A 25,042-nucleotide genomic window follows, 5' to 3' on the forward strand; every position below is an offset into this window, starting at 1 on the left:
CTTTAATTCCACCTTGTATAGGTGTATGAACCCGGCAAACATGACTTTGTCCATCGCGCTGAAGCGCGGCGCGCGCGCGAAGTTACAAAATTCGGGAGGTGCACGACCTCGCGCCGCGACAGCGCGCGAGGCCCTCGCGCACGGGCGGAGCCACCGCGATTACGTCATTTTCGCCGCGCGGACCCTCGCGCCGCTCGCGGCGCGTCGAGTATAAACCAGGCTGCTTTAGCCTGGTTTATACTCGACGCGCCGCGAGCGGCGCGAGGGTCCGCGCGGCGAAAATGACGTAATCGCTGTGGCTCCGCCCGTGCGCGAGGGCCTCGCGCGCTGTCGCGGCGCGAGGTCGTGCACCTCTCGAATTTTGTAACTTCGTGCGCGCGCCGCGCTTCAGCGCGATGGACAAAGTCATGTTTGCCGGGTTCATACACCTTTACAAGGTGGAATTAAAGCACTTGTACGTCACTTTAAAGGTCCATTTCAATATTTCCCAGCACGTTAAACTTAATTAAGTTAAATATTTATACATATACTCGAAATGAATCGAAATAATTCGCTTTTTTATCACATTATTTAATGGTTGTTTATTTTCAAAACGCCCAGACGTCTAAAGCCTGGTTTATACTCGACGCGCCGCGAGCGGCGCGAGGGTCCGCGCGGCGAAAATGACGTAATCGCGGTGGCTCCGCCCGTGCGCGAGGGCCTCGCGCGCTGTCGCGGCGCGAGGTCGTGCACCTCCCGAATTTTGTAACTTCGCGCGCGCGCCGCGCTTCAGCGCGATGGACAAAGTCATGTTTGCCGGGTTCATACACCTATACAAGGTGGAATTAATGCACTTGTACGTCACTTTAAAGGTCCATTTCAATATTTCCCAGCACGTTAAACTTAATTAAGTTAAATATTTATACATATACTCGAAATGAATCGAAATAATTCGCTTTTTTATCACATTAGTTTATGGTTGTTTATTTTCAAAACGCCCAATCTTAACGTCTTCACGTTCTCTCATGTTTCGTCCTGGAATTACAAGAGGCTCGTATTTGTTAACGTAATTTCAACATTTTAATGTACTTTAGCCTAAATTCCAGCACTTTTCAAACCTGAAACACAAAGCAACATTAAAATGCGTCAGGTAAATGTTCATTCCCCTTTTTTTTGAGGGGTGTTTCTTTATACTACCACATATAGTTTCGGACAACATTGCAAAGTCATATTTATGTTTGATGCCTGGTGTATATATACGGTCTCTGGTCAGGTAAAACGTTCTTTCACCGGTTTTGCAGGGGTTTTTTATTCTCCACTGCCACCTATCGCCACCTATCGTTTCGGAGAACACTGCAGCGACGCTCGCGACGTTCGCGAAAGTATAAACGCCTACACCGCTCGCGCAGGGTCGCGCGAGGTGGGCGGAGTCGCGCGCTACGGTCGCTCGCGAAAGTATAAACCAGGCTTAACGTCTTCACGTTCTCTCATGTTTCGTCCTGGAATTACAAGAGGCTCGTATTTGTTAACGTATCGTTTCGGACAATACTGCAAAGCCATAATTACGTTTGATGCCTGATGTGTATATATACGGTCTCTGGTCAGGTAAAAATGTTCTTTCCCCGGTTTTGCAAGGGTTTTTTATTCTCCACTGCTATCCAGACCCTAAGCGTTCTACCACTTCACATATATTCCGACATACAACACTATTAACCTGCTAGATTACTTCACATCTAAGCAATATATAATCTGGCAATTCGCCAACCTCACAATCTCATTTGCCGTTTCTAATAAAACGTCAGCCATGTCGCTTGTGCTGCCCTCTCTGGATTTCACGGGAGGTACTGTAGTTGTAGCTCCGCCTACTGTTCATTTACATGTATTTGCATGCTGGTGAAGTTGAAAACGAAAATGAAAAGTGGAAAAAGAAAATGAAAAGTGGAAAATGAAAAAGAAAATCACCAGCAGGTAGCGCCAATCCTCCTTTTTAATTTTCATTTTATATTTGTCACATATGACCCGTGCTCGAGTGAAAAATTAAATTGCAAATTAAGTGATTTCATTTTATTTTTAATTTTGTCATAATATTTTCACACATGTATGGAAAAAGAAATGGCAAAACGGTATTTTCATTTTCATTTTAGTGTTTTCATTTTAGTTTTATTATTGGCAGGAAATACCTCCCATACACTGCCACCTATCGCCACCTATCGTTTCGGAGAACACTGCAGCGACGCTCGCGAAAGTATAACGGCTACACCGCTCGCGCAGGGTCGCGCGAGGTGGGCGGAGTAGCACGCTACGGTCGCTCGCGAAAGTACAAAATTCGAGAGGTGCACGACCTCGCGCCGCGACAGCGCGCGAGGCCCTCGCGCACGGGCGGAGCCACCGCGATTACGTCATTTTCGCCGCGCGGACCCTCGGGTGCGCAGAGCGCGTGGGGGAGGGCGGGTTGGCGCGCGGGTGAGAGGTGTCGTGTGTTGTTATTATAAGAATTATTAATTTGACTAATATTATAAAAAAATGAAATTATGATTATGTGGACTTTGCTTGTTTTCACATTTATTAATTGTTCATTTGTAAAAAAAAAAAAACGCATGCACGCGAGCGCCCCCCTGGACAGACGGCGCCCCTAGCATTTGCCTATGTCGCCTAATGGAAGGGCCGGCCCTGACATCACTCCTGGCAAAATATCCTGGACAAATGAAACCAAAATTGAGTTGTTTGGAAGGAACACACAATACTACGTGTGGAGAAAAAAGGCACAGCACACCACCACCAAAACCTCCTCCCTACAGTGAAATATGGTGGAAGGGCATCATGGTTTGGGGCTGTTTGCTGCCTCAGGGCCTTGAATGAAGTCATTATGTTCCCAGCTCAGGGGACATGTCCACTGCCTCATTTTGCAACTCCATAATTTCTAATGCTTGTCCAGTGCTGCATGGAGTTCTTTACAACTGAATGATGATAATCCATTATATATAAAAATGTTCATTAGAAACAGTACAAGCGTAGGCTATTGACATCTTAAAAGGTAACAGCGGACATTTCAAGGACAACGTTGTTCCAAATCCTCACTTCACGTAATCTCATATTAAGACTCGTTGGAGGATCCGTGTTTGAAAGATTCCGCTCTGCAACTTCGCTTTTTAACCTACATCCGGTTTATGTAAAAACTTTTGACAATCATTTTCAGAATCAGTTCGTTTTTAAATTCTCTTTAAGGCTTTATTTTATAATTTCATTTTTGATACAGAACATAATTCTGGAAATATAATGTGTTGTTTTGCAAATATAACACAAAGTGAAGGAAACAATAAAATCCAGTCAACTCGTGTTCTCCAAATACTTTATTAAAAAACAAAAATGCTTTGGACGGAACGTACAGTGCTCAGTTGCAGTTTTTCCCAGTAATGCAGTTGTCCCTGTAATTTACTGGCATTTGAAAATGGATTTGCCTGGATGTTTAATACAGTAAAACCCCGGTAGGCTACTCGACCGTCTCAGTTCTCCACATTTTAGGAGTTCCACGCAATATTTCTAGAAATTGTGTGAGCTCGAACAAAACTTCCGACCCGACTAACGTGACTTTTGTCAAAATACAGTTCGTGTTTCGGTCACATGGTGTTAGTTGGCGTTAGTCAATGGGTTATTTTTTTTTTATTTTGAGGTTGTGCAGCTTTTCTGTATTTTTGTTGTTTTTTGTACTGTTTTTTTAAACAAAAAAAAAACATGGGAGAAAAGCAGAAGAAACGGTAAGAACAACAAAAGAGTTGAAAAAGAGGATCATAGAGAAGTATGAAAAGGACAATCGTGTGACGGACTTAACATTGGAATTCAGTGGTGGAGAACGGATTCATCAATTTTCAATTATTTATTATTGGGAAAATTGATTCTGAATTCGACTGCATCACTTCCGGGATACTGCTGTACTGTATTTGTTTTGCGACCTGGGCATAATTGTGCGCCCTCCAGTGGCTATTACTGTATGACTGTTTACAATCTTCATTGTTAAATACACTTCACCATTAAATGCGCAGGATAACTTCCAGTGTGTGAAAATCACAAATGGTCAATTGGCTCACTTCCCACAAGGTTGGGCTGAAAACACATTTGTATAGTCAGACTTTTTATTAAATACCTCTCAGCCACTGAGAGTTATGGTAACTTGGGATGTTATGATGCTGTGACTACACCACTTATTGTCACTCATGTTTGATGAGACACATGTCTGTGTTTCCTTCTGGCCATTTCCTTTTAGCTGTGCTGCCATAGCTAGATCTATTGGAGTCCATCCTTGCACACAATACATCCCTAATACATGGACGTAATACTTTAGTATTTGGACACGCCTAATAATCTATCCTCACCTTCTACTGAGATACATCTACTCTTAGTGTCATGCTGCCACTCCAGAAACAGCCCGCTCACCCTAGAGCTGGGGTGACCGAGGATCCATGTTTATAGTGAAGTGGCTATTTGGAGTATGGACTGGTTATCAGTGGGTACCCAGTAAGTCTTGGTTTCTTCCTTAAACTGGCCCAGATTGTTTGTCCTTGCTCACCCTCAGTTTGCTCACCAGCGATCTGGACCTAAACATTTGTAAAGCAATCCCCCCCCCACCCCCCAAATGTCTTTTTCCTTCCAAAATGGGTCCTCTGGGAGCTTGAGGGAGCTGCTCCCAGGATTTCACTCTTCTGGATGGCTCTTATAGTCTTGTTGATGGTAGTCCAGGATTCATGTGTGGTGCACTGCATCATGGGCTTTCCTTTAGTCAGTCCTGGCAATGGGCAGGTTGTCTGCTTGTAAACATTCTTAATGAGACAACGTTTTTTCTATGGTTACATTTTATGTGTGCTTGCTTGAGCTATGACTCTCAGGCCGCAGTAAGGTTTATTACTGGCAATAATTGTAAAATATAATATTATAATATAATCGTTGTGAGCTGTTGGATGGATGGACCTCTGTGGAAGACTCTACATTTTATTTACTTATAATGTTCTTACTGGTTTAAGAGCACCTTCTTTGTTTTTGATCATCTCCTTTGTTGGCTTTGTAAACTTCTTTGTTGTTGCCTTTTAATGCAGACGTTACAGAACACACTTGAGTGATTGGATTCCAGTGCAAGTCACAGATCTTTTTACCGAGTTTGTAAAATCCAGTTTTTCTCACGGTACACCTGAAATTACTTGCAGTGCTAGCAGTGTATGCAGTGGGTAGGGCTACACAGTCTGACCTGATTTGCTTGTTTGGTTCTTGCTGTGATGTGGGGAATCTTAGTTCCTCTTTAGGTTTCTTCCTCATGCTCTACAGTTGTTCCTTGTTCCAATATCACCGTTGGCTTGCTCACTGGTTTCTTGTACTGTCATATCTGTAAAGGTGTTGTTTGACAAAGCTGATGTGAAAACTGCTATACAAATAAATATAATGTATGTTTTTGCTATGACACAGGGTCAGATATTCTCTTAAAATCTCTTCCACTACAGCATTATTGAGGTAACTTTCCCCACAGTGAAAGGTTGATCAGTGGACTACAGACTGAAGTATCATCCTAAACCCAATCTCATATAACATTCCAGTACATCTCTTAGATGGCCTCAAATCCCTCATACACTTGCTCTAAGCCATCATTAATAACGAGCCACACATGGTCAAATGTTGAGCACATTTACATATGTATGCCAGCTGTACTATCAGCTAGAGCTCTGAGGACTTGCATCTCTTAGTCAGCGTCAGTGCTAGGTCTTCTGTTTGGATTTGAAAAAGTGGAAAAATATAAATGGCCGATGACACTTCAACTAAAGGAGCACTGTATTAGAGTCTTATTAACTTGTGATGTGTTGGCCTATTTGTTGATGTGATAATATGAAAACATCCTTAGTAAAACAGACAGCCCTTCCAAAAGTATACCTCTCTCTCTCTCTCTCTCTCTCTTATGCACACACACACACACACACACACACACACACACACACACACACACACACACACACACACACACACACACACACACACACACACACACACACACTTGAGAAAGACTGCAGAAATAACAGAACCCATATAAGTGAAAATAAGGCCCTCTTCCTAAAGTCTAGGGATGCACAATTATGAAGATTTTGGCTGAGATGGCCTAAAACAGCAGCAAACACCAGTTGCTTGTGCCATTGCAGTAGGTTAATTTAAACTACATTATACTTCACTATTAGGCATTGACGGATGCACATAGGTCATTTATTTGCAACAGTATCAATTATTATTTAGCTATGTCAGCTAAAAATAATTTCTCAACTAAAATGTTAACAATTATTAGCTTCCTGTTATTTATACACAAAAGCTAGAATTTTGACCAGTATGAATAAATGAAGTGCAGTTCCTGTCAGTGAATTTGAAATTATATATTTATTATATGTATTGTTAATTTTGTTAAAGATGACGAGAAGATAAAAAAAATAAGAAAACAACAGCTAAAACTTCTCTGCTCGAGACAGTGACGCAGGTACAACAGCAACAAGCTCGCCTCCTGCATTTGATTGGGCGATTTGTGTCTATGCTCGATGCTTATTGGTCAGGCCCCATCAGGAACGACCTACTTATTCTGTCTGAGGCGCCATTTTGGTGCAAGTGAGATGAAGACGGGGAGAAGTGCAGATGAGATCTTAGCTGCGGTTTGAGTGGCAGAGTTTGTTTTAACACGTTGTTAAAGTAATTTCTTCACTTAGAGCTACAGCTTGCATAACTTATCTGTGTCAGGCGAAGGGCCATCGCCGTCAAACCCCGAGGAAGTCGGTAATGTCATGTTTTGTTGGTTTAGCGTCGTCGTGGCCGCCATGTTGTGAGCGGTTTCTTTGTTTTGGTGTGTGTGACCCAGATTTGAGAAACCAGACGAAAAAAAGACACATTTATGGTTTAAAATGTTTTTTTAGTTTTACTTCATGTTGCGGTGATTGTGACACTTGCGTCAAAGTCAAATTTGAATAATAAAAAAAAAACTAAAGGTCAGAGTTTTTGTGCAGTCTGGTTAAATTGTGGCTCGTTATGTGGTTTATCGTTGATTTAGTCGGTAATCCTGATAAATATCAACATTAATTAAACGCATGAAGTTCTGACTGCATGTCGTGGGCTGCTGTGTTTACATAGACAACCTGTGAAACACACGCAGTTCCGCTCAGCAGACGGCCGAGTTATATTTACAGTAATAAGATAATGTATTGATTATGTATCAGTGTTGGCCACATGTGTTGATGTGGGGCGATGTTGACAGATCAGCGGCTTCTGAGAGCTCCGTGTGCCGAGGTGAGTTGATGTTCAGCTCGGCTCCGCCAGGCGACGTCGCTCGGTGGCACATGAAAACCTCGGAGCTTGTTGGACACAGACGTGCAGTGAGAAGTGGGTCGACTACTTCGAGGACCTGGAGCCCGATCGGGGAAGAGAAATTAAGAAGTAAAAACATCCGCGCACTCGATTTCTTTACAGCAGAAAGGTAGGTGCGTCTTCAGAGAGCAGGGCGGGGTGGCGCCTTGTCTGGGCCGGCTGCACGTAGCCCTTTGTTGCACAGCAAAACAACACCAGCTATTATATATATATATTTATATAATATATAAAAAATAATATTTCCTAAGCATATTAAAATATGTCCTAAGCATAAAATATTTTATCCATGTTACTTGTGTGCACGCCTGTTTTATTTTGACAGCCTGTTTCTGTTTAGTTGTTGCAGTAATGTGCTGTAATAATTTCTGTATGTTGTTATTGCCATTCTTGGTTAAGGTGACATCCAGCGGTAGAAGAATGGGAGGTGGTGAACGAGGCAACATTCCAGTGTCCCACCCTGATCATTGTGCGTTGAGGAAACCCCACCAGGTTGGCAGGCCCAAGCAGAGGATCCGTAGCCCCAACGAAGGCGTGCTTGCGGCGTCTCCTGCGGGGTCCCACGGCCACCAGAGGGGTGACGAGGGAAGTGTTTTCTCCAGGTCTCCTGAGATGCGGCAGGCCGTGTCCATAGAGAATGCCTCTGTGCATTTTGTTGCGGCATATAATCAGAACTGGGATGGAGCTGTATCTCATCTGAAACACCTGTTAGCAGCTCAGTGTAGCCACAGTTATGCAGGAGCCAAGTTTAGTGACCCCCCTTCCCCTAGTGTTTTGCCTAAACCCCCCAGCCACTGGGTGTCCCTTCCCATGGGCCCCTGTGATGGCCGTGAGATGATGGCCTTTCAGCTGAAGACCCTCCTCAAGGTTCAGGCGTGAGACTCTCCCTGCCCACTCAAAGCCAGTAATGGAATGAAGGCTTCACTTTGGCCTCTTGCCCTCCTGGAACGCTGCAGTAATATAATGTACTTTTAAAAGTTCTTTTAAATTGGTGTTGAGGTGACCATTTTGCAGAAATGTCTGCTGGTGTTAATCTTTAAATGTGTTTTTTTAATGTGTAGCGTTGGCAGGTATTTTGTAGCTGCAGCCTTGTAGGTGGGAGAGTTCTTGGTGGAGTTGCATGTCTCAACAAACGATAAGCTGAAATTCCTCTTTACCCGTGTCTCTCTCCGACACACTCGTTTTGTTCTTTTTTTGCTGGCCGTTAGACGTTAGACTTCTGTAGCTCCCTTCCACCGGGGCGGCGCTGAAAGCTTGATGGTATTAGCACTGCACAGGCTCCTCTTTAATTTCCCCTTCATATAGAGGCCTTGTGTACACCTTTAGCATGAGGTGTTAATCATGTTGGAGGTTTTGCAGAGGACTCTTAGTGCTAGTGAGTATCCTTTGTGGTTTAGGGGAGATGCTACTCAGATGTTCTGAAGGGAGATCATGGCAACATGAATGTGGAAGAACAGGCCGTCGTGAGTTGGTCACGTGAATAACCTCGGACTGACGGATGTAATTGTGGCACACGGGTCTTGTGCTTTCAGCTCCCGTGTCTTTTTTATGCGCTGTGCGCACTGCACTATGGGTGTTGAAATGCAACAAGGTTTGTAAGTTCTTTTGTAGCATTATTCCTGTTAGGTCATCCTTAGGGTTTAAGTTTACTAAAGCAAAGTAGTTAGAATTTGAGTCCCCCTTTGCTTCATCTGTGGACGCAAGTGCCATGGATGCACTGGTAAATTTATTTGTATACAATCAGCAATCGTTAAAGTTTAATCCCTGCCACTCCCCTCCACACCTCCATGGCAGACCGTGCGGGGGGTTCAAGCAGCAGGACCTGGTCTTGGTTATTCCTGGTCCTGTTTCATGGACCTGTTTGCTAGGAGGTGTGGCCTGAGGTGATGGGAGGTGTTTCAAGCACTAAAAATAAAGCATTTATGATGTGTGCTAGGAATGTGCAGGCATTTACTTTCAGATGGAAATCATAACTTGAAGCCTGCCAAGTCTTTATGCATTCTCTCCTTTTGCGCTTGGTGTCCAGTTTGCACTGGTGTTAAATTGTGCTCAAAAGCACAAGAGCTTAACAAAGTGTCTAAAGATTGTGGTTTTTTTTTCCTCTGTCATGGGTATGAAATTCCTCCCTTTCACTTATCTTTGACATTGTAGTATGTGAGTGTGATGGTACTTCCTGCATAAGAGTATTAACGGCCATCGGAAAGATGACAAAACAAAGCTGAAAACTTGGGTTATTTGTAATAGAGCCATGTAAATAATGAAATGTATAAAACATTGTAGCATATTGTACATTGTGCAGGGTTATTTCAACCTTGCTGATAAAGTATTTTTAGTAGTAACACTGAATGTAAGTCATGCTCAAGACGTGGCTTAGTTTAAAATGCTGAAATTATTTTTGTTAAAAAAAAATAAAAAAAAGACTACAGCATGTTGGATCCCCTGCACTGTGCAATCTGCCAGTGATCTTGCACATGACACTTATTTTGTATAATGCACAGTGTAGAGGGTGAAAACAAGCTTTATGTGCAACAAAAAGGAAACAAAGGAACAAAATGTGAAGGGACTTTTACACACCCCCCCCCCCCCCCCCCCCCCGTCTCTCTCTGTGTGTGTGTGTGTGTGTGTGTGTGTGTGTGTGTGTGTATATACACACACACATTTGTAATTGTATATCTAAGCCAAACAATATATTATAGACCTCTTACCAAAACTAATATTTAAGCCACAGGTGTTCAGACTCAAGTCTTTCCTCCGCAGACTGATGTGTGGATACCTGCTGCAGCGTATTCCAAGTATTGCCTATGTATATATTATATAATGAGATAATGTTTTTAGTTTCTATTTCTTTCCTCACGTGAGTGTGTAAAAGTCTCTACATTTCCCTGATAATTTGGTTTGAATATCGTCCCAACCTTTTTAAATGTCACCGTGAAACAAACGTAAAGCCCACTCTATTGTAATTGGTATGTTCTAAAATGGTTTTGAAAGTATTGTATAATTTGGTTAAAAAAAAATAAACTACCTTTCCCTTTGCCCCTCCAAAGTTGTCTTAAGCTTCCTGAAATATTGTCATTCCTTCAGTTATTTTAAGTTTGAATATAAGGTAAATATACAATTAGCTTGCTGTAAATGATTAACTAGTAATAATGGTAATAATATTAAGTGTAGAAGAGTTTAAATGGTTGTAGCCCTGAAATTGTATATAAAAATGTTATGAATGAAAATATTTAGTTTAGTAAATGTAGGCTTTATGATTGCTGTTGTAATATACCAAATCGGCATCTTTGCTGTAGATAATCTTGAAATGATTCATAAGTGTAATCCTGCTGCATCCCTGAAGACACTAGATGGCTTAAGGTGGCGTAATTTGTGCAGGCATAATACTAAAATGCCACATTTCATTTTTTCAGTTCACTGACCAGCATATACAGGGAGTCTGGAGATAACGTTCGTTAAAATGCTCTAAACGTCAGTACAGTGGCCATTGAAGCAGGTGGTTTGTAGAGCATTAGCGTACGTTTGTATCTCATAACGCTTAAGGGTGTCTACATGAGTGATGTAGATGTAGTAATGAGTGAATGATGCACATTAGCAGCAGTTAAAATAACATTAATAATCTGTAGTGAGCTAGAGAACTCCAGACGTGTTTGATTTGTGCTCAGGACTGTTCACGCTCTCGTAAGCACCAGTATGTTGGTAATGTCCAGAGGTGAACATTCCAGGTTCAGAAAGTAAAACAACTTCCCAGGATTTTCTTCAAGCTTGCTGGATTTTCTGATTAGTGCAAAACAGGAAAAAATAGTAGAATCAACACAATCCAGGAAGCCTGAGCAAAATCTTGGTGAGAACTTTCACTTTCTGAACCTGGACTGTCCACCTCCATTCACAAAACGTAAAGCTACAGGAGTTGCCCCTGAAGTGTTCGATTCTAGCTGTAGTGTTGTGGGGCTAATGTCAGATAGCTTAGAGCAGCAGACTGCTCACTACGCTGGATTGATGCCAGTGTTTCTTTCTGGATCAAGCTGATTGAACTCAAACCACTGATTTCACAGATTTGTTATATATTTAGGTTTTGGTTTGAACTTACAGGTTAATAGATGTTCTACAGGTAGGGGGGCGGTGCAGGACCACGTCCCAGAGCCCTGCGGGCCTAGATACCCATGAAAGGTCACTGAATATGAAAGCCACTGCATTATGTGTATTTAAGAAATCTGATCCATTTAAATGCATATATAGTGATTCTGTTATAAACGTCTTGAGGGGAAAAAAATTGTCAAGGATTAAATTGGTGTTTGATGATGTCTCAATGTTTCTCAACCCAATCCTTGAGGTCCACCAGGTGCTTCCTCATTTTTGCACTAACCTAATATGTTGGGAAGTTGGACAGAGCAAAGCTGTGTAACTCAAGTGGGCCTTGAGGTCTGGGCTGGGAAACACTGAACCAGGTCACATTGCAGCAGTATGGACCTCTTACATTTTGACCCTGGTTACAGCCATGAGCAAGTGTCCCAGAATGTGATGGTAATGTAGTTTTTCTAAAATCTGTTTAACAGTGCAATGTCCAGTGAGGCGTTTCATCTCACTTTCCTCATGGTTGTTTCTGGGACACGGGCGGCACTAATAACAACTCTCACAGGAACAAAAGAAAACTTCCACGTCCCACATTTTATACTCTGGCCTCTCAGTGATCTGTGCTTTGTGGCTCTGCGGCAGTGTGATTCTCTCTGTCTCTTTCTACCTCATCCTTGATGTTCACCCTAGAACATCTAGAGACTAAAGGTTTTGTGTACAACTATGTGTATATTAACAGCTACAAACACTATGAGATGATCCTTTACATTGAAGTATCAACTGATGACGTTGTGCTCCTTGACCACAGACCTCTAGTGGAGTTCTGTATCCAGCTTGGGCCCAAAACAGCATGTGTGTGTTTACTATAAGCTGTACACAGATGAGGATGGCAGTCAAGTCTTCCTGTAGCAAGATAAAATATCTGAATAGATTACTGTAAGGAAAGGTGAATGTGATAAAATAACAACGTTGTATATCATAACCTATGATAAATCCAACAAGTATATAACAGGCTTGAGTTACTGTAAAGTTTGTTTCTAAAAACTCGTATTTTAGACAGAATCGTGATTTTTTTCATTTAGTGGTATGCTGGCTTTAACTTGAAATTCAGTCAGTGGGTGTGGCCTTCCTCTGACTCCTTATCGATTATTCAGTGGCTGGTGGCTTATTCTTTATACATGACAATCATGTTCTGGATTTATACATAAGTCAGAAGTATAAAATTCTGTTTTTGCCTCATTGCATTATGTCTTTTAGGAGAATTAATATAAAAAAAATCATTATAAACTAGTAATGATAGAGAAGTGTAGAGAAGGGTCTTTACTGTTTGTCCTGCAAATATAAGCAATCTCACTGATTCCCAAATTTCTGTAGTTACCAAAGTAGGACATGATTTTATGATTTTGGTTTTCAGATTTTACTCTTGTAAAATATTCAGAGCTTTGCACCAATAACATAAGCAAAATACACAGGACACGTTTACTGGTGTGTAACCTAACAACATCATGGGTCCCAGTATACCAGCACAACTGTGACCGACCATCACTGAGTTCTGACTGTGCCAACCAGTTCAGTGGTCTGGTGATCAGAGCACACGCATACCACTTAGAAGACTTGGGTTAGAGACCAGCTGTCCAGTGGGATGGTATCATGAAGGTAAGAGTGAGCCTATGGTAGTGAGGGAATGGGGTGAAGCCCAATCTGAACCCCTGGTGAGGGGCTTGCTGTCAGCTTCTTGCTGTCTTCAGCAAGAGGTTCTGCTTCAGAAATAATTCTATTAGTTAGACTAATTCATCACAAAGGTTTCTTTTTTTTCCCTCACCACCACCCCCTCTCTTTGGAGGACTATTGATACTTTATTGTTTGTAAGTAACACTCATATAGTGTATGTTTGTTAAGGCCAAATCAATTGTATTTTATTTTGAATGTTTGAATGTAACTTACTACCTTAATCGAAGCACTTTTATTTTGAAAGTTTACTTCCTGTTTAGTAGGGGTGGGCGATACTCGGAATTTTGGTATCGATACGATACCGATACGATACTGGTCAGTAACGCCGATACAGATACCGATACCGATACTTCCAAACCGTTGGGGGGGGGGGGATACTTTTTACTTTAAATTATAATCCAATAATATAATAATTTATATTAAACTATATATATTTTTGCTGATGCTGGTCCAGCATGTCGCGTGCCAGTGATTATGCCTCTTGCCAATGGTGGCACGCATGCCATAGGTTGCCGACCCCTGCTGTAGACGGTCAACCAGTTTCAGCTGTGGAAAATTCAATTAAAACAGGCGAATACACCACAATTAAGCCAACTACAGGAAAGTCTGATGTATGGAAGTCATATTCCATTGTAATTAATGGAGAGGGAAATCGGCTTGTTGTGATTGATATCAGAAAGTGTTGGTGTACGTCACCTGACGGCATGTGTTTGGACTGTGGTAAGAAATGGGACAGCGCGATCCATTGCTATATTGCTGTTTTAATAAATACATAAGAAAATTTCAAGTACTAAATCTAATTAATTCAATTCATATTAGGATTGCGGGCGGGGGGCGACAGAAATGTGTATGTGGCGGGCGGGTGTGGGATTAAAACAAGCGATTTTTTGGCCGGTGCGGGCGGGAGCGGGACTAAAACAAGCAGGTGCGGGCGGGAGCGGGATTAAAAAAGCAATCCCACGCAGACCTCTAAACTGCAGCAAAAGAATCGATATTTTCGCCATGGTATCGATCCGATACCGATCCTCACCTTTGTATCAATACTATCAATATAAATATCGATCTGCCCACCCCTACTGTTTAGCACAGTCCTGAATGTAAACAATGTAAGCGCGTGCGAATATGACAGTTATAGCGAATCTTCAAGGTTCTTTTTACGTTGGCAGCCCCTCCGAAGAGGCAAAAAGCTCTTATGGTGATTGAATGGGCATGGTGATTAAAAAATGGTTACGGTGATTGCTGACTTTGAGAAGTGAAATAAAACCCATAAAACCATCTGTAAGTCTCATCGTGGGGGTTCGTTCATGGGGGTATGCTACAGTAAGAGCTTTACCTCAGTTAGCTACACAAGCTTCCCGTGAAGGCTAAAAACAAGGCGCCGACGCAACGGAGACTAACGGCTAAAGGCATCGGTGAGCTACAAAAACGGAAAATGGACAGCACTGAAGAACAAACAAGTAAGTTACAAATGGAGGCTGCTGCAGAGTTACCTCTGCCCAGATGTTCAGAGAGGCCTACAGTGCTAACGGAGAAAATGCTAGCTTACCAGACCAATGAACTGATTAAAAAAGAGAAAAAATTGCTAAGTCTATATGAACAGTGGAAAGAGCTAATCAGAACATCCAGAGAAAGCCTAAAGAGTGGCTATGTGTAATGGCTGATGATATCGAAAGGGGTTTGCATGGCGTGATGAAAGCTTACAAGGAAATAAGGGAGCATGCTACACCATCTGACACAAGATGCAAAATGTATTCATGTGAAGCAGTAACTAAGGACTTTATTAAAATACTTAATGAGCGTATAACAGCAATAGATGGTGATTTTGATGCAGACAGAGAACATCAACGTGTCCCATCAACTCTTATCATATCAGTATGCTCATTCCATCTATGGAGCTGCCTCTCAGTCAAATGTCAGTAAACAATCGGACATCTCAAGTGTTGCAGCCAAAAGGATAGATGCAGCTGCAGAGTTAGCGACAAAGGAAGCAGAATACAAAATAGTTCAAGAATAACTTAAACAAAAGGAAAAAATAAGGGATATGAAGGAACAACACAGAAAGGAAATGGATGTATATAAGTCAGAACTTGAGCGCTTAAAGGCAGTAAAAGAAATGCAAGCTGCTCGCGCAAAACTTGAAATCTACAACAGTGAAATGAATGCAGATTTGGACCATAAGCAGATACAGCAGAATATGCCTTTCTTTGCTGACCACCAATCTGTTCATGAAGCACCAGATGACCATAATGAACTTTTGCTGCCATCAATGCCACCAAATGTTTTGTCAGCCTCCACATATCCTGTGGTGAATAATTCAAACCCACAAGTCATCGCTCAAACAACACCTACAGACATCTCCCAGTTGGCCCAAGCAATTCAAAACAGTATAGCCATAAACAGGATCCCAGTGCCAATGCCCAAAGTGTTCAGTTGAGATCCAATCAACTACATTGAATGGAAGACCTCCTTCACTTCACTTGTAGACCGCAAAGGTATTCCACCTGCTGATAAGCTCCATTTGCTTAAAGGGTATGTTGCAGGCCCAGCACAAAGATGTCTTGAGGGCTACTATGCTGGGTGTCAACTCTATTATTAGGAGTCACAGAGTATCAATTGCTGATAAGTTACCACCTCCCCTGAGTTGTGATGTTGGACTCCTCATTTAGCCCCAAGACAAGTTCTGTTAGAAGAAGGCAATGAACCCTATGCAATCCACACGGACCTAGGGTGGAGTATTGATGGAGGCTTCACATCGGCTCTCAGTGAAACTGAGCAAAGTTTGTGTCACAGAGTCACAGTAAAGGAATTACCTCCTGTAACTCCCTTAGACGTGATTAATGTTCTAGAGTCAGACTTTAAGGACACAAATGCAAGTGACAAAACAGTCTCACAAGAGGATCTTATCTTTTTAGACAAGGTCAAGGAAGGAATAAGGAAAAATGAACAAGGGCACTGTGAGATGCCTCTACCATTCAAACAAAGACCACACTTATCTGACAACAGAAGGCTTGCAGAAATCAGACTTGAAAACCTAAAGCGAAAGTTCAAGAAAGATGAAAAATACAAAAGGGACTACATTGCTTATATGAAAGATATCAGAAAGGTGTGATGTCGAAGAAGTACACAGTGAAGGAAAACAAGGTGAACAGAGGTACATACCCCACCACGGGATTTATCATCCCAAGAAGCCAACTAAACTGCGTGTTGTATTTGATTGCTCTGCCAAACACAATGGTACAAGTCTGAATTTTAATCTTTTACAAGGGCCCGACCTGATGAATAACTTAACAGGCATCCTCCTACGGTTCAGGAAACACCCTATTGCTCTAATGTGTGACATTGAAAAGATGTTTCACCAGTTTCAGTGACCGAGACTACCTGCGTTTCCTGTGGTGGAAAGATGGCAACACAGAGACACAACCTCAGGTATACAGGATGAAAGTACATCTTTTCGGTGCGGCATCATCCCCAGGGTGTGCAAATTATGGACTAAAATACTTAACCAAAGAATGCTGTCTCACGCATCCTGTCGGCTCCGAGTTCATAGAGAAAGACTTTTATGTGGACGATGGCGTCACAAGCACAGACACAGTTGAAATGGCAATACAGCTCGCACAAGAGGCCACAGAGATCTGTAAACAAGGAGGACTTTGCCTACATAAATTTATGTCAAATAGTCCTGCTGTTCTTCAAAATATTCCACCATCTGAATGTGCAGTAGACACAAAAACAAGGGACTTGACATTCAAAGACATGCCACATGAACGAACCTTAGGCATTCAATGGAGTGTTGAAATGGACTGTTTCAAATTTGATAATACTTTAAAGAACCAACCACCAACACGACGAGGCATCTTATCTACTGTTGCATCCATCTTCGACCCCCTTGGCTTCCTGGTGCCATACGTGCTCAATGGTAAACAAATTCTTCAAGATATGTGCAGCCAAGGTATTAACTGGGACGACCCCCTGCCTGAAGCACTGAGACCAAGGTGGGAGAGCTGGCAAAGTGACTTTGTCAACCTAGAAAGGATAAATATAAGTCGCTGTTACCTTCCTGCAACTTTTAGAGAACTAAAGGAAATAGAGTTGCACAACTTTTCAGACGCAAGTACAAGTGGTTATGGACAATGCAACTATTTAAGAGCTATAAATGCTAATAAGAAGATTCACTGTTCACTAGTAATAGCCAAAGCCCGTGTTTCTCCTACCAAGCTGACTACAATCCCCAGACTCGAGCTAACTGCAGCTGGAGTTTCAGTCTCTGTCAGTAACATGTTGAGAGAGGAACTTGGTTATGCTCAAGTCAAAGAGTATTTTTGGTCTGATTCAAAGGCAGTTTTGGGCTACATTAACAACGACGCACATCGTTTCCATACTTTTGTAGCAAACAGGGTCCAAAGGATTCGCCAAAGTACAAGCCCTCAGCAATGGTTTTACGTGCCATCAGAAGAGAACCCAGCTGATAGTGCATCTAGGGGTAAAACTATCTCTGAGCTTCTCTCATCTAACTGGTTCAGTGGTTCGTCTTTTCTCTGGGGAAAAGATCTACCCACAATGCAGGGTGAAGAGCTGAATCTGTCCATTGGAGACCCAGAAGTGAGAAAAATACAGACATTGATAACTAAAGTAACAGAGACATTCAGCCTTGCAGAGCGTTTGTTAAAGTTTTCATCATGGCCCAAGATAGTGAAAGCTGTTGCACGTCTCATAAGATGGGCAAAGAAAGTCAGATCAAACGCACTTGCTAATGTGACTGAACAAGAAAGGGCAATACATGTCATCATTCAAGACGTGCAGAGACAAGTATATGAAAATGAAATAAAAACGTTAAATAAAGGCAGTCAGCTCCCACACCACAACAAACTGTTCCACCTGGACACTTTCATGGATACAGACGTTCTTCTCAAGGTGGGAGGGAGACTCTCATCCAGTAAAGACTCTTTCAAACATGCCGTTGTCATTCCTAAAGAACATCATGTGACCAAGCTCATAATAGCTTACTGTCATGACAATGTGAAACACCAAGGAAAGGGCTTCACCATAAATGAAATCAGATCTAGTGGCTACTGGATCCCTGGAATGAGCAGAACCGTTGCTTCTTTCATCCGGCAATGTGTCGTCTGTCGCAGACTGCGGAGAGCTCCTGAGGGTCAGAGAATGAGTGACTTACCAGCTGAACGTTTAGAGCCTTCTCCACCCTTCATGTACAGCGGTATGGACTGTTTTGGCCCCTTTGTAACTAGAGAAGGCAGAAAACAGCATAAACGGTATGGACTTCTATTCACTTGTCTTTGTTGCCGTGCCATTCACATTGAGTTGTTAGAAGACTTATCCACTGACACATTTATTAATGCGTTAAGGTGTTTCATTGCCATCAGAGGTGCAGTCTGCCAAATCCAGTGCGATCAAGGAACAAACTTTGTTGGCGCACGAAATGAGTTTAAGGCTGCCCTAAAGGAATTAGACACTCAAAGACTAAACGCTTATCTGTCCCAAAAACAGTGTGACTTTGTAATGAATGCACCTCATTCCAGCCACGCAGGTGGAGTATGGGAACGCCAGATAAGGACTGTCAGAAGTGTACTGAATACAACTCTAGCACTTACTCATGGTAGACTTAATGACGCTTCATTAAGGACCTTGTTCTATGAAGCTATGGTCATAGTCAATAGTCGCCCACTGACTGTGTATAACCTTAACAATCCTGACAGCTTAGAACCACTTACCCCTAACCATCTGCTCCACATGAAATCCAGCACAGTACTGCCCCCACCTGGTGCCTTTCCATAGGAGGACCTCTATGGAGCAAAGAGATGGCGTCACATGCAGTTTCTGACTGAGCAGTTCTGGTGCAGGTGGAGGCGTGAGTATCTGCACAATATCATCGCCAGGCAGCACTGGCATTCACCAAAGAGAAATCTCAGAATTGGTGACATTGTGTTGGACATTGATGAACTGTCACCAAAAGGTGAATGGAAACTTGCCAGAGTCCTAGAGACTATCAGTGGCAGGGATGGACTCATGAGAAGAGTAAAAATCTTCTTTGGAGATAAGAGACTGAACAGTTATGGTCAACGCTCCAGTAAGCTTTCTATTGTAGAGCGTCCAGTTCACAAGCTAATCCTGATATTAGCTTAGTAAAAGATTAGTAATTAGATTAGTAAAAGTTCCAATCAGGATTTAGACCAAACCACAGCACTGAAAAGCTTTACTCAGGGTAGTGAATGATCTACTAATATCGGCCGATAATGGGCTTGTCTCGTTCCTTATACTGTTAGATCTTAGTGCAGCTTTTGATACTGTAGACCACAACATTTTGCTGGATAGACTAGAAAACACAGTACACTGTAAAAAACATTTTTTAACAGATATTTACTGTAAATAAATACAGTATTTTTCTGTCTTTTTCATAATAAGAGAATATACCTGTAAAATACAGGAAAATGACTTTTTTAAAGAAAACTCCTTTAAATATACAGTCAAAGTCTGTAAATTTAAATTACAAGAATTTCTTGTTTTATAACAGGATTGTATATTTTTTTAAGGGTCTTGAGTTTTAATTTAGTAATTATTAGTGTAAAAATGCAGTTTTCAGTGTAAAAACACAGAACAATGCCTTTTGTAACTTCACAGTAATTTTCCATTTTCAAACAGTAAATTCATGGCATATTAAAATTGCATGTTATCAAAGAAATTATATTTAACCAAAAACAGCAGCCTAACATCTACATTTGACCAAAGCTGGAATTATAGTGAATTAAGATTTGAAGTAAAATATTATGTTAAATTTCCCATTTCCAATTCTCTAAATATACATTAATACCTCTGCTACCAAACCAGCTGTAAAATGAATCACATACACTAAGTACTGAACAACAGCCTTTTATTTGAAATGACATTTAAAGCAACAAGTTTAGAACGCAATACTGCTCCACTCTGCTCAAGCAAGTGAATAATATAAAATATTTGGTCCCTCAATCCTCTATCCCGGGCAATCAAGGGCTTTTCGTGAGAAGGCGCAAAGATATAAGGCATTAGAAGATTTTTTTCAGAAAGGCCCATAAGATAACCTGTTAAAACTTTGCAATATATAGCAATAAGTTTGCGGAGGGGGGTCAGAGAGAGAGAGAGAGAGAGAGAGAGAGAGAGAGAGAGAGAGAGAGATCGACAGAGATCGACAGAGATCGACCCACCCACCCAAACATTCATCCATCAGGAAACAGATCAGCAAACAGTTCTGTGTAGTGATTGGACAGAATCGTGGGTGCCTGGTCTGTTCAGCCAATGAATGCCGAGAATTACTAGTTTGAATTTGAGCGCCAGGTACCTGGAGACGTTACGTTCAGTTATTCACGGAATCGCAGGTAAAAGCGAGCCCGACTGAAGCACCGAAGCACCAGTTCACGCCAAGTGTCTGTGTTCAATATCAACTGAAGGTACGTCTTAGTTTTTTTTTTTTTTTTCTTTTTCAAAAATCGCTGCTTTGCCGGGAGTGTTTAATTCTTTTATTATGAGTAGCATTCTGACGACAAGTTGTTGTCTGACACGTTGTGTTATAGTAGTTTATTTTAATCTGTTCATGGCGTTTTTAATCACATTATTTAATGGTTGTTATTTAATTGGTTCAAAACGCCCAATCTTAACGTCTTCACGTTCTCTCATGTTTCGTCCTGGAATTACAAGAGGCTCCTATTTGTTAACGTAATACAAGAGAATTGTTCAGTCAGACAGATGTGAAACGAAGTAGTTTCAATTTCAAGTACTTTAGCCTAAATTCCAGCACTTTTCAAACATGAAACACAAAGCAACATTAAAATTGGTCAGGTAAATGTTCCTTCCCGATTTTGAGGGGTGTTTCTTTATAATTCACATATCGTTACGGACAACACTGCAAAGAATGTGACGAGAGACGTGAGGAGTCGCGCGCTACGGTCAGTCTCGAAAGTATAAACATAGTTAAAATGAGCACAGCCAGGCCAAGTGTTTAATCAACTTTAAATAAATACTTTTAATGTCTTTTTTTAGGTTGTACAGACAAACAGCATTTTACAGAGTATACCTAACTTTTAGAAAAAACTGCAAGTTTTTGTGCTTTTATGTTGGCTATGTTGCTTCTGTGATGCTGAGCTCTAGCTATAAAAAGTTTGTGCTATTACCAGAAAAGAGAGCTTTTGTTTGTATTTAATTTTTAACCTTATTTTTCTATTATTTACTTATGTTTTATTATTATTTATTATTACTAAATGTTGAGAGAACACAGCCTTGCACAAAATGTTTGCACTATTATTACTTGTACACGTGTTATCTAATTTTAGATTTCATCTATTGTTTCTATTGTTGAATAAACCTGCAAAATATTTGGAATTATTCTGGATTCATTACACAGTAAAAAACAAAACAAATTAACATGCTGCTGTTCAGAGAGACATTACATTTCTGTATTTGAATCTTAATTTATTGTGTTTCACATCGATATCAGGATATCCAACAATGTTAAAGTGTTGAAATGTAAATTAATTAGACCGGCAGCCTCCTTAAAAATAACGCAAACCAGTATCCTTTGCCAGTGTGGTAGTTTTTTCCATGTACGGAATGAGGGAATATAAAAATGTCAGATCTTTCCCTTTTGTTCATAGTTTGCTTTGACAAGCTCTAAAAGCAGACAGCACTCAGTGGAGTTCTTTCTGACCCTACCGATACTTGTCCATCCTCAAAGCAAAGTTGGCATCTGTGGTGCTCTTTCTTGGCATGACACCCTGCTGCTCACAAATAGTTCCCTCTTGTCTAAGTCTAGCTTCTACAACTTTCTCCCAGATCTTCAATGTGTGGCTCATCAACTTAATTCCATTGTAGTTATTACAACTCTGTACATCATCACCCTTGTTCTTAAAAATGGGCAGCACACCTCTCCTCCATTCCTCTGGCATTTTCTCACTCTCAACCATACCATTGAATAGTTGAGTCAAAGACCTCACTGCTATCTCTCCTAGAGATTTCCGTACCTCCACTGGTATGTCATCAGGTCCATCTGCCTTCCCTTCTTCATCCCATCCAAAACTTTCCAAACTCTACTTTGTTCCATTTCATTCTCTTCATTCATTAGCCATTAGCTCCTCAAAGTACTCCTTCCATCTTCTCATCACACTCTCCTCACTTGTTAAAACATTACAATTCCTATCCTTAACAAGTCTAACCCAGCGCCTTTAACAGCTCCTCTATTAACTCTTTACCACATTCCTTCCTTCTTCAGTTTCCACCATTTGGTCTTCTCTGGTTTGACGTTTTTTTGGCATCATTCTACACACCACCATACGATGCTGTTTGGCCACGCTCTCTCCTGTCACAATCTTATAGTCTCCAATCTCTGTCAGGTTTTGTCTTCTACACAGAATGTAGTCTACTTGTGTACTCCTCCCTCCACTCTCATAGGTCACCCTATGTTCCTTTTTGGAAATAAGTGTTGACTACAGCCATTTCCATCCTCTTGGCAGAAATACCACTATCTGTCCTTCCTGGTTCCTTTCCTTGACACCAAACCTACCCATTGCTTCCTCATCATCTGTTTCCTTCACCATGTCCATATAGGTCTGTCACAATCACCACTCTTTCCTCACTGGAAGTACTTTCACTTCATCTAGATCCTTCCAAAACCTATCTTTTTCCTCTTCTTCACATCCAACCTGTGGAGCATAACCACTGGCAACATTCAATGTCAGACCTTCTACTTCTATCTTCAGACACATCACCCTATCTACACTTGTTTCACCTCTACTATGTTCTTTGCTAACTCCTCTTTCAAGACTAGTATGTGCACACAAATCAAGGCACCAGTATGTGTAATACTATTTCACTACTTAACTTGATAAACAGCTATGTTTTCTGGTTCTGTATACAAACATTTGTATGACTTTTAAATGGTCCCATGATGAGCTTACGTGCAGTCACTTTTGAAAGTTGTTCCACTTTAAGCAATCACAAACTCCAATAAAAGCCTGGTCAGAAAAGGATGGGTTTACTTTAGAAACTGAATAATGGGGCAAGAACTCTACAGCTGCAAGCCCTGTAAAAATGTCAAAAAGTCAAAACCATACACAGCTGCCAAAATCAGGCCCAATTCTGACCAACATGCCTAGTATCTTCCTGGATGTCAAACAAAACTGTCTGATATTTGGGGTTATTGTGATTTCAGAATTGTTTTGCATTTTACGTTACAATGTCATGCATTCTAAATTGATTAAAAAGTGCACACGATGTCCCAGAATTACTATATAGATTACAGGTTAAAACAGAAACATTTGATTTTCTCTTTTCACAGATGCGGCAGTGGGCACTGGTTTAATGATGCTGTAACGATCTGCGCAAGGCAGAACAGGGAGGCGGACACAAACGCTGAGGAGAGCGAGATTTATTCTAAGGAATTCCAAAGACGTGGTCAAGGTAACAGGCGCGGGTCAAAACGGGCAGGCAATCCGGACATGAATTACAAACACAACTAGGAGGACTCACGGACCAGGCAGGAACACACGGAGATCATGGGGAAAACAACGAGACATGAAACGGAAAACTATGAACGTTAGAGATCACAAGGAACATGAATGCACAAAACAACCGATAACCAGACATGGGAAATACAAGGACTATAAATACACAGGACTAGACTAGGACCAGGTGACAACACTGATGACAAGGGCGTGGAAGACAATGGGAAACCATAGAAACAGACAAGCTGGGCGGGACTAACAGGCAAGGAACTACAGACACGAGGAACAGGGAAACTGGAGTGACAGCTAGGAGAGGGGGCGTAGCCCTACGTGACAGATGCCTAACAAGATCATTGAGAGAAACTGCCATAATGTTCAAAACCTGGAGTTATGGAATTTTCTTCTTTCTGGATGTGTCCTAATACGACATCTTTTTTGATAAAGTTAATGATAAACTGTTATGCAGTGACAGCTAACAGTGAGAGAACTGGGACTGAACACAAGTGCACAGTGATAATGAAGTGATGTTGTTCTATGAGATATTTGATGTGATCGTTTCATATAGCTAGGCGCAATTCTTAAAATAATTTCAGCACCTTTACCATCTTACTGTTACTGTTGAAAATGCCTTAAACAACTGTGTGTAAGCCCTTAAATCTTCTGTAACGATTATTAAAGTATTAGATTCTGTGATTGGCCCTTGTGCTTTGTATTAGCCAATTAAAAGTTCTCGTTGTAGAAGCATATTCAGTGTAGCTAAATTTTTCAAGTTGTTGATTTTCTACTGGGTGTGTAAATGAAACAAAAACATTTTTCTCAAGCAATCCTAATCTGAATCTTTTAATTGGCACGTGCTGCTACAGTCCATACTACACAATAAACTGAGAATGATATAAGATAACTAGTGCTGTTAGTTCACATTATTGTTTATATTTTAGAATCCCATTTAATATAAATCTTTTCAACTTCGAGAACATTGTAAAAATCCATAGTAACCATCTTTTTGTGTTTTTTATATATTTTTTAGAGTCAGTTCAGTTGTCATGGTTGAAGTTCAACTGTCAAAATAAAGAGATTGAAAGTATGTATTATGGCTGAGCTTTTATTATTGCTTTTATTGTTTTGGTTAATGTTTTTACATTGTTTTAAATGTTGTTTGTTAATTTATGTAAGTACACCATTCTTTTATCTGCTGAAATAAAAGGTAACTGTAAAATGTTCATGTAACCTGGAATTTAAAGACCAAAATAACCACAAAAATATTTGTTTACAGAAATGTATTGTAATATTGGTAGTTTTAACAGAAACTTAAGATGTTAATACATCCCAAGCACCGTAAATTAATAGGAAAGAGTAGCATATTTATTGGACCATTGGATGTTAAATTAAACATAACTTTTGAAACT

The 25,042-nt window shown here is 41.0% G+C and overlaps 1 protein-coding gene across 1 annotated transcript; it reads left to right on the forward strand.

The window, feature by feature from the left end:
* Window positions 1-6,593: 6,593 nt before the first annotated feature.
* On the forward strand, window positions 6,594-10,393 carry pnrc2 (proline-rich nuclear receptor coactivator 2). The gene is made up of 3 exons (XM_076981307.1): window positions 6,594-6,768; window positions 7,244-7,462; window positions 7,750-10,393. The coding sequence occupies exon 3, from the start codon at window positions 7,771-7,773 to the stop codon at window positions 8,227-8,229; it is 459 nt and encodes a 152-aa protein (XP_076837422.1). The 5' UTR covers window positions 6,594-6,768; window positions 7,244-7,462; window positions 7,750-7,770; the 3' UTR covers window positions 8,230-10,393.
* Window positions 10,394-25,042: the final 14,649 nt, after the last annotated feature.

The sequence above is a fragment of the Brachyhypopomus gauderio genome, chromosome 19 (assembly GCF_052324685.1).
Source record: "Brachyhypopomus gauderio isolate BG-103 chromosome 19, BGAUD_0.2, whole genome shotgun sequence".
Taxonomy (NCBI): Eukaryota; Metazoa; Chordata; class Actinopteri; order Gymnotiformes; family Hypopomidae; genus Brachyhypopomus; species Brachyhypopomus gauderio.